At 38.5% G+C, this 10,242-nt stretch overlaps 3 protein-coding genes across 7 annotated transcripts; 1 reads left to right on the forward strand and 2 right to left on the reverse strand.

Annotated features, from left to right (window-relative positions):
* Nucleotides 1-2,120: 2,120 nt before the first annotated feature.
* LOC110755754 (Polyketide cyclase / dehydrase and lipid transport protein) lies at nt 2,121-3,627 on the reverse strand. Its single transcript, XM_021957021.2, has 3 exons — nt 2,923-3,627; nt 2,650-2,820; nt 2,121-2,517 (listed from the first exon to the last, which is right to left on the reverse strand). The coding sequence occupies exons 1-3, from the start codon at nt 3,478-3,480 to the stop codon at nt 2,308-2,310; spliced, it is 939 nt and encodes a 312-aa protein (XP_021812713.1). The 5' UTR covers nt 3,481-3,627; the 3' UTR covers nt 2,121-2,307.
* Nucleotides 3,628-3,771: 144 nt separating this feature from the next.
* ROC4 (rotamase CYP 4) lies at nt 3,772-6,090 on the forward strand. 2 transcript variants are annotated; one of them, XM_021957027.2, is made up of 7 exons: nt 3,772-4,044; nt 4,170-4,319; nt 4,493-4,637; nt 4,734-4,822; nt 4,917-4,971; nt 5,137-5,222; nt 5,810-6,090. In XM_021957027.2, exons 1-7 carry the CDS (start codon nt 3,958-3,960, stop codon nt 5,960-5,962), a joined length of 765 nt encoding a protein of 254 aa, XP_021812719.1. In that variant the 5' UTR covers nt 3,772-3,957; the 3' UTR covers nt 5,963-6,090. The 2 variants fall into 2 exon arrangements, with proteins under 2 accessions (XP_021812719.1, XP_021812720.1); XM_021957028.2 differs by having other exon boundaries at nt 4,176-4,319.
* A 2-nt stretch (nt 6,091-6,092) lies between these two features.
* Nucleotides 6,093-9,493, reverse strand: LOC110755755 (Haloacid dehalogenase-like hydrolase (HAD) superfamily protein). 4 transcript variants are annotated; one of them, XM_088250054.1, is made up of 9 exons: nt 9,368-9,386; nt 8,813-8,868; nt 8,167-8,232; nt 7,835-7,900; nt 7,608-7,705; nt 7,319-7,444; nt 6,960-7,220; nt 6,769-6,834; nt 6,093-6,559 (listed from the first exon to the last, which is right to left on the reverse strand). In XM_088250054.1, exons 3-9 carry the CDS (start codon nt 8,216-8,218, stop codon nt 6,404-6,406), a joined length of 825 nt encoding a protein of 274 aa, XP_088106180.1. In that variant the 5' UTR covers nt 8,219-8,232; nt 8,813-8,868; nt 9,368-9,386; the 3' UTR covers nt 6,093-6,403. The 4 variants fall into 4 exon arrangements, with proteins under 4 accessions (XP_088106180.1, XP_088106181.1, XP_021812717.1 ...); XM_088250055.1 differs by lacking the exon at nt 8,813-8,868 and having other exon boundaries at nt 9,368-9,493; XM_021957025.2 differs by lacking the exon at nt 9,368-9,386 and having other exon boundaries at nt 8,813-8,961.
* Between the last annotated feature and the right edge of the window lie 749 nt (nt 9,494-10,242).

Genomic DNA, 10,242 nt, shown 5'->3' on the forward strand with positions numbered 1-10,242 from the left:
CATCCACAAAGGGCTCTCAAGTCTATCTCGGACCAAGTGAACGAGCGGTTATTATTGAAGCATAAAATTACTCATCCCACTTTGGGGAATAACCATCAAACTCCAATAGCTAGGTGGATTGCTCCTCCCACTTCTCTTGCCAAAATCAATGTCGACGCTGCTTGGCATCAGGGCTCTTGTCGTGCGGGGGCTGGCATTATTATCCGCAACTCTGAGGGGAGTTTTATGGGGGCAAAATTTGTAACTTTCCATGCGGAGATTGCGTTGGACGCGGTCAGTTGCTTTTTTAGAGGGTTGCAAATTTGCAAGATATGCTTTGAGTCTGACTCTTTGGAGCTAATTAAATTTGTCAAAGGGAATATTGGCAAAGGGAGATGGAACCTTTATCTCGTCCTTACCCTCATCCGTGAGGAACAAAGGGGATTTGAGGAGTGTTCATGAAATTGGACTAATGGGATTGGCAATCAAGCGGCGGAAAATCTTGCGTTGCTGGCACTATCGAGGAGGAGTACGGAAGTTTGGGTTGAGAGACACCCCCCACCTCTCTTGTGCACATTCTAAGTAAGGACGGCCTTCCCTGCCCTTACCTATTCTAAGTGGGTTGCGACTGGTCTAGATATCATTTTAGACGTCCTTGCATTTGGACTGTCTGTCATATTCTTTTCCTCTTGATCAGTTTAGTTTGTGGCATGGTATCTTTGCTTCATGCGTTTCTGTTTGCATGGGATATTTTATTACTGATTGTACTGGTCTCCCTTTTGGAGCTTTCTTTTGTAATGAAATCATCATCTTTCTTCGACACAAAAAAAAAGAAAAAAAGTTGTTGATAAGATTACTTGCAATAGAATGTCGAATTGTACAGACACACCTCAACTGCAAGTCTTCCCACTCATCATCCGTCATCCTCACGGGCTTTGCATCCTTACCCTTCAACACTCTAGTCAAGCCCAGTTGAACAAGGACATCCTTCACTCTCTTATGAGAAAGAGTAATGCTCCCCTGCCATGACGAAACTGCGATCCCTTTCGTCACAATGAAACTGACGGAAAGATAAAATAAATGAATTGTGCTAAAATGACGACAAGTGAAATAAGAGAGCACACTAAGAATTTAACATGGTTCGGTAACATAACTTGCCTACGCCCACAGAGTGTTACCACCTTCACTATATGAGAGAAATACAAGTACAAGAAATAAACCGCTCAAGAGTTTTGCACCCAAACCCAAGCCCCTTGTACACCATCTCTCAAACCTGTGAACATCACTCTCACCCAAGAGAAATTCACTCTCTTGATTCTCCAAAGAGTTATACAGACTCTTGATACAGATCCAACTCCCTAGTGAATCACACTCATACTTGAGTTAATGCCTTAATGACTCACTTGATTTCAGAACAAACCTCCCTTTATATAGCCAAGGAGAAGGCCATAGATGCATTGTACAATCCACCCACATCACGAACCAATGCACCCCAATAAATGCATGAAACCTTGTGGAAACTAAACTCTTTCATTACCTCCAATGAACCTATGCACATACAAAGAATGCATCCAACTCTCCATTTACATACAACAGATGAATGTACTATGTGGAAAGAACACCACATGCATTAAGTAAGTTCATTGAATCCAAGTGAGCATCCACTTAAGTAGGGACATTGAACCCAACACCAACAGCCAAAATAAGTTGGCGGAGTCCCTTTTTTGAGCGTTTGAAGTTTGGACAGAGACAAAGCTTGGTGTTTAATTGGTCGACCAACCTAGAATGGTTTTTTTAAACCATTAATATATCTAGAAGGAATGGAGGACAAAACATTACGAGGAAAAGTTAAGAAAGAAAAAGCAATGGATCAAAACTAGAAAGAAGAGTGTAAAGATGGGAAACACACCATCAATCCTGTTGTTTCTCATTTTAGTTTCCATTTAAGTAAACAGCAGGTCTATGTCTTCGAATGAGCCCGTGAAGAGCTCGAATACGATGATAATGGCAACGCCTTGAAACAGAAAACATGCAATTGTTCCAGATATCTTAACCAGTGTGCATAATAATATTAATTCAAACACATAGCCACAGTGGATTGGTTAGTAGCATATAGGAAGTTGGAGTTTCGTTAACATTGGTTTTGATGCGGTTAGACTGCTGTATATATTTGTATTGGATTGTACACGCTTATTCACAGTTGTATACAATTCTTGGTTTCCTTTAGATGCGCAAGGAACCCAATTGGAGAAAGATTACAACAAATCACTTTCCAATAAATATGTAATGATGAATGAATATAACAACAGGGCGCATATATAGCAATACTTAACGAGTGTGGTGCATAGTGTTACTGTGAGTTAGTTTCAGTGCTTCTTCTCGGATGCATGCAAGGTTGATTTTTATCTCCTTGCAAAGTCTACCCTCAACAAGCCGAATGGGCAACCATAGCTTTGGCTTTACATCAACCAAGTAGGAAAGAGTTGTGTGCATTTGCTGCTCTATCAAAGAGTCGTCACATGATATTTCCCTATTCAGCTGCATCAACAATCATTCATTTTGACCCTGTAAGCTTTTAAAAGTGTAGGCCTCATTTACCTCCGTCTAAGCTATTGTATTGTTTGCACCATAGAGTACACTAGACAGACAGAGTTTAGAAGAGAAATTTACCTGTTGAAGAGACCATTTTCCTTGAAAGATTTCAAAATCACCTTCAACCATGTTAAATTCGATATCACGCTTGTGACCCAAATTAGGAAGGGTCTCAAGCGGAGTCTCATAACAATCTACGACTCCTTTAGCATTGAATTTCAGCCCAAATGCCAAGTTTTGCTGCCCAATCTGTTAGAAATTTCAAATGTGAAATATGAGAGCCTACCCCATGAAATATTACAAGAAAAAAAGACAGACACAGACGCACGCAACGCAAATTAAGGAGCAAACCTGAAAAAGTCGAGCATAGTTGTCTGTCTTATGGAGCAATCTACAGACGGCAAGTCCCGGAATGAAGTCGGCCAATCTCTCATAATCAGTCAAGAGATTCCAGACAGTGTTGAGTGGGGCTCCTATCCCAATTTCCGATCGGATCCTCCGACAGTTGTTTCCCGTCTTCTCTATCTCTACATCAATATCAATATCAATATCATCCGCCGCAGCATCCATATTTATGCTTACGTCACCATTACCATCCTCCGATACAGCTTGGTCATCATCATCATCCTCGTCATCCTGAGACAAGAAGGCCGAATCGAACTTGTTTGAAGATGAGCACTGCGCATGACGTCTGCAACTGGAATGGGAGACGGTGGAATGGTTTGGTTTTATAAAAGATGACGAGAAAACACTCGCAGCAAGGTTTGGGGTTTTTGAAGGCGGGTTTGCTTTTGTTACTGTTAGTAGCAGTAAGAAAGAGGGCTTCGCAGTTGCAGCAGCTGAAGCAGTGGGAGAAGGGATAGGGACCAAAGTGTAATTAGGGACAATATTAGCGCTTTGCATTTTCATTCATTCACTCACTGACACACAGCCATTCTTATCTGACTACCCAATGCTTTCTCCTCCTCCTGAATGAGTCATCATCAGTTATCTGACTCACTCGCATCTTCTTTCTCTGTTTTTGGTTTTTTGTTTACTCCTCTCTCTCTCTCTCTCTCTGTGCTTGTATTGTATTGTATTGTATTGTATATGTACGTGTACGGGCTTCATTGACTTGGGTTGGTAGAGGCCCAGTGTCTACTTTAGGGTTTAGGGTCCAAACCCAGTATCCTCCACTCAAAACTCTTCTTGCGAGGTTAATTCAGCCCATTTACCAAATTCTTTCTTTCTTTTCTTTGTACCTGGGTTGTGTAGGCGGAGGATTTGAAGAATGAATTGACAGATGAGATATCAGAAATCGATATCAACTGCCACTTTACCAGGCTCAGGTTGACAGTAGAAAGACTTTCCTAGTTTCCTATCCACAAGGAACAAAACCGAAAGACAATGACTATGGCCTCTGCATCTGCTGTCTCAGTGCAAATCTTTCACACCCAGAGAAGCACTCTTTCTCTTCCTTTCCGTCATTTCCAGGTGAATTCCACGGCCCAAATATTTGATTTGAGCTTGAGACTTTGAGAGTAGGCCTGCCTTACCTATCTTTGCTCATTTAAATTTGTCCTAAATGTAATTATTTTTTATGTGTGGGCACTTCCAAGTTCCAGGGTGGTTATAGCCAATGTTCCATGCCATATGTGACATCCACTGCTACTGCTACAAGGTTGCAGGTCACTCTACGCAGGCCTCCCTATGCATCCAGATTCTCTGTCAAACATCAAACAATGATGTGCACCAACTCTATGTCAAATGTGAGTGCTTCTCCTTCTCCACTCCTTCAACAATGCACCGAGCATTGAGATGGCTTAGAGGGTTTCAGTAAATAGGAAATAAACAACTTATAGAAACGGGCATTACTTGCAAAATCCGAATGGAAATAATAGTTTCTGAGAGTTAATTTTCTCCCGTGGTTGTGTGATTTTAGGATGTAGAGCAGCTGCAAGCCAAAGTAACAACCAAGTGCTTCTTTGACACAGAAATTGGCGGTGAAGCTGTTGGTCGGCTTGTACTGGGCCTCTTTGGTGACGTTGTTCCTAAAACTGTCGAAAACTTTCGCGCCTTGTGCACAGGCAAACCTTTCTTTCTTTTCTCTTCCCTTTCCAATTGCTGCTCAGCTCTTATTCTACTTCTTTGCTTTGTATTAATATTGATTATTGTTCTTGTAGGAGAGAAAGGATATGGTTATAAAGGATGCTCTTTCCACCGCATCATTAAAGATTTTATGATCCAAGGAGGGGACTTCACTGAAGGAGATGTGATCTCTCTCTCTCTCTCTAATAAATAAGATAGGATAGGATGCTCATGGGTTACTAAATTTATCCAAATTTAATTGTTTTTACTGGCTGCAGGGAACAGGGGGAATTAGTATCTATGGTTCCACATTTGCAGATGAGAGCTTTGCATGTATGTTCTTGTTACAGAGCATAGAAAAATAGAATAGAGCTTATATTACTATTTTCAATTTGAATGAGAACTTTTACTTGGAGTTGAGATCCTTCCATTTGAGAGGCATTTGATTGTTAGATGAAAGCCCTTACAGTACTAACATTAAAAAACACTTATTTGCAGTGAAGCATGTTGGCCCTGGTGTACTGAGCATGGCTAATGCAGGCCCTGGTACTAATGGGAGCCAGTTTTTCATCTGCACAGTGAAGGTAAGATGGCTGCTGCAACTTCGCAATTCTTTTTTTCTGTATATCACATATTTAACTAAATACTTTTCTCTGACTTGTTTGAATTCTCAGTATGCTTTATTCTATATTTCCTATACTTTATGGGCAGGACTGACTTTTTTTGAATAGGTGCAACTGCTTTGTTTGGTTGCAATCTTCTTGAGAAGATTTGATTTTGTTTTCGTCTAAACAACCATACAGAACATTTCAAATCAATCTTTAAACAAGCCCATACAACATCTATGAGATCCATCAACAGTTGAAAGAAGAACTGAGATATGCACACACACACACACACACACACACACACACACACACACACAGAGACAAATGGTTTTCAAGGTTTACTTTTATTTATGGATCAATTTTTGGTTTTTACATCATTACACATCCAGTCAAAGTAGGACATTAGAATGATTGGAAAAAAACATTAGTTTTTTAGTATTATATCACTGTGTTCATTCCAGGCATAGAAAATAAGTCTAACTGAAATGTACCCTGTTTAGCTGAGTTAGTTATGTTCTGTTTCAGAACTTTGTCAATTAATGTTTTGGATGTGCATCATGTAGACTCCATGGTTGGACAATCGCCATGTGGTGTTCGGACATGTGATTGAGGGAATGGATGTTCTGCGGAAACTTGAATCCCAAGAGACAAGCAGGTCAGATGTCCCTCGTTTGCCATGCAGAATTGTTAACTGTGGAGAGTTGCTTTTGGACTGAATGCCTTCTTACTCGTCAAAAAGTATAACTGTGGAATGCAGTTTTCCGGTTTGTCTATTCCAGAGTTGTTCTTAACTATGTATCTTATTTTGACTGTGAAATGAAATATACCAGTCATGCATCTGAAAGATTGTTCATTTCCGCTGAGAAAAGTTCAAATGGGAATATATAAGCTAGAGATGAAGGTACATCAAACATGACATGTATTCTTTTGGACTAAAAACAGAGACACACTTATCACTATGTTTTTAGAAAAGAACTACATGGAGTCAATTACACGAATTATATGGTATCAGTTGAACTCTATTGTTTTATAAGATGTATAATAAGTTGGTTGTAAGGATCCTTAATTCAATTTTTTTTGCCAAATTACTGCTAAACTTCATTGACTGACGATTGCATTCCAAGGTGACTGAAACTGTGACACAGTCGGTAGAAGACCTATGCAAGGATCACTGTGTCAACAGCAGTTGACTTTATAAAGTGCTCTAGTTGTTGCCCCCCTTCCCCTTCCCAGATCTCAGGTATTGCTTCTTTGATGTTATGGATGCTACTCAATGCATGATCTGCACCAGGCACTAGTACTGAACTTCCCACCTGCCATAAGTTTCCCACTTGTATCAAAACCTCACAAAATTAAAGTTCAAATAACTTGTTTGTTTGTTGATGGTAGTGAAGACAATCAGCAAGTCATGCTTAAAACTTGTAGTTATTTATGATGAGCTACAAGTTTCCTTCCTCTGATGGTTCAGTTATTTCTATTAGTTTTTTTGTTTGTTTTTGTTTTGTAGTTGTAGAGCTCTTACAATGACTGTATGAAGTCCTGCTGCCTTCCCACTTGCTATGTTTCGAGCACTGTCATCAAAGAAAATCTGCGAAAAAAAAAATAATAATAATCCCCATAATGTTTGAAGCAAAAGAATATGTAAAGTAAGGCTTGACCGAGAAAATAAGTGAAAATGGGATCTTCCAAGTTTAACCAAGCATCCAATCTTACAGTTTTTTTTGGGTCAACATTTGCAATACGAATAGCAGCTTCAATTGCTTCCACAGAGGGTTTGCAGAGAATTGGTGAATTGGCTTTGCCCTCTGGTGTCCGTTCTATGAGGACCATTTGGTCATCTGATGTCATGCAATCAACTGGTTCAAGGTGATGAGGGTTAAGAGTTTCAAAGCATATGATGCCTTCAAAACAGTCTTCCAAGCCCAGCCTGTTGAGAACTTGAGCCGCATGAGCCTTGTCAGCGTTAGTGAAGATCTGAAAATACCAGTAGATGCATCTTAGTTTACCATAAGCTATAACTCTATGAACAGGAGGCAGGTAATGTGAACAAATTTTAACCAGTACTGACGTACTATTTTTCTCTGGGGCATCGATAACAGAAGGTTCCTTAACACCATATCGTGCTTCAATGAATCGTAGGGTAGCCTGCCGTGGACGTGTGAATGAAACTCATCGTTGTCAAATTCATAACCAAGAGCCTGGATGAAGAGATGGAAACTATCAAAGTTCTAGATATATATATATATATATATATATATATATATATATATATATATATATATATATATATATATATATTGAAGTAGGATACTAAAGATTGATAGAAAATAAACTCCGAGATTGGACAGCAATATGTTTTACCTTTAGACCGGCCATGGTTGTCCCATATTCCCTGTACAGTTCCAGGCACATCCTTGGTACCTTACTTTCTTCTATGTGTAAGTGCTGCTGCATGAACTCTAGAATCGAAATTGCTCAAACTCATTATGAGTAATCTATTAATGATTATGAGTAATGAAATACAATATTATCACCTGACTAATATATAGCATCTTCTTCTGATTATTAGTAGTAGTTTAAGGCCATACCTTCAATGTTCTTGCGGCATGACAAGTTGAGACCTGAGCTCAGGGGGTATAGAGTATCATCCAAATCTGAAAGACATGTTGGGAAGCCACCAAACAGAAGAGTGAGTAGTTGTTCAAGTGAAAGTCTGAAAGAAGAGATGCTTTTAATAATTAAATCCAGAAATCTACACAATTAATTCAAAGTCAATAAAATTTACATATAAAAGAAGAAGAGAAAAAGCTTACAATTTTCATCTGGTTAATCAAAACATTACACACTTGGCTCGCATAAGGGTTTACAAAAATAGAGAGTGAGTGCCTTTTTTAAGTTGCATCATTGTATTGTATCTTACCAAAAAGCAAGTAGTCATATTTGGCTCCACCGGACCTCCCAACATCATCCATCTTCAAGAATATACCTGAAACAAGGTTCCACAAAGCTGGTTAAGGAAACAAAGTTTAGAAGAGTGAATTTTGAAAATCCTAGCCCTCTTACTTAATAATACAAAGAAAATCTTAATGAACATGTATATATGAATGATACTGGAAATTAAGAACACTTGCAACAAACTCACATAACTCAGTAAAACTGTGGCAGATTTATCCAAATATAATATATTCATTCAACACCATGTTCTTCAAACTATATCGATACATAGCGTATGAGGCCAGAAGAAGAGTAGAGAATAATGATGGATAACGATCATTGAGAAATCAAAGTTTAATGGATGAAAGGTAAAGAAAGTGAGATATCTTAAAAATTCATCAAGAAATAATGCAAGAGATATATATATATATATATATAGCTTCAAATTATGAAGCACCAAAGCTAATTCTAATTTACGGATTTGTTATCACCTTGTTTCTCTGCCCGATTAGAGTCATCGTTTTCAGTATGCATGATGAAAGCAATGCAAGTCCGTCGCAAAAACGTTAAATAATTTCAATTCTTTGCACATATATATCGAGTAGGAAACGAAAAAACTAGATAAAGATTACCTTGAAATTAATGTATAGTAGAATGACTATATATAACCGCTCTGGTCTGGTCTGGTCTGGTGCACGATATAATTGGTTAGGGCCGGAGATTGTGCATATATAATATACCCACCAATTTGAAGAATGTGCGAGATGATGCTCGCCATATCTGAGGTGAGGTGGTGAGAGCATATTAAATAAATAAATAAACTATATTCTCTGTGGTCGTATTCCGAATCACTAAAGTCTATGGAATTAAGGTAGCTGTCATTTTCGATCTCTATGCATGGGTTTTTCAATCTTAATTATCTTAGGGTATATATCAACAACATGCTATATATAGCTATAAGCAATTAGCTAAACGACGCAAACGCAATGCATGCATGACCGTACGTCTCATCAATTAATCTCTTATCTTTGTCGGCAGCAGCTGGGGGATGCTTGAGGGGGTTTAGGTTTGAGGATGATACTGCGGTACAAATTAATTGAAACAAAGAGATCATATAGATTTTTATGAGCTAATAATTACAGAATTAAGGATATATTGGTCAGGAATTTAAGAATCAAGAAGATTACCCTGTAAGTGGGATTGTCAAGGTGAGGACTATTCCTTCTTTCTAAGATCGATCGATGGTTACCTCTGGAATAAAAGCATAATGCCCATAATCTAACATTTGTTCAAACGATATCGCTTTGTATTATTCTATCACTGTGTTTTCCCCGTCTTTCTATCATCTATGGATGGCGGATGCTGTCTGTCCCAGCAATTTGCAACCAACTAGGCTATAGGTGGTGGCTTTTGACGTGGCCCATTAGGAATCTATCTAATCGTACATGGCACCAATTTCAAGCCAAAAAGTTTATTATTCAGTTGGGTTCTAGTGTGAGCTTAAGAAACAGCCTTTGATGCTTAAGTTAGACAAAGAGAGACAATAATTAGGAGTCTTGGACTCAATGGCGGAACCAGGAATTTTTCCAGAGGTGTGCTAAAATTTTAATTTTAATTTTTTGTATAGAAGATCTATATAAACAATGAGAACCAATTTTTTTTTTTTTTTTGGGTATGCTAATTGATACAATAAGAACCAAGTGGGAATCAGAAACTGAAACTGTGGGAAGCAGAAACACGAACAAAAGTACAATTCATAGCAGTAGCATATCCAAAACATGTACACAGAGGCATAAACACAAAAGCTTTGTTGCACTTGTAGATCTAAATGCTAACCTGTAAATCGGAAGAAGAAGAAAAGAGAAGAAACAATGGTTCCCACTCACGTGGCCTCCAAACCACAAATATATTGCAAGTATGTGACTTTGTGGGCCAACTAGCTTAACAAATGGTGGACTAATATTCGTGGGGAGTAGGAAATATCTTATAAAATTTGCACCAAATTAATATTTTATTAAATCTTGCACCAGGCTGAAGCCCACTCTAGTCTACATGTAGTTCT

Source organism: Prunus avium, chromosome 3 (genome assembly GCF_965620075.1).
Source record: "Prunus avium chromosome 3, drPruAviu1.hap1.1, whole genome shotgun sequence".
NCBI classification, from domain to species: Eukaryota; Viridiplantae; Streptophyta; class Magnoliopsida; order Rosales; family Rosaceae; genus Prunus; species Prunus avium.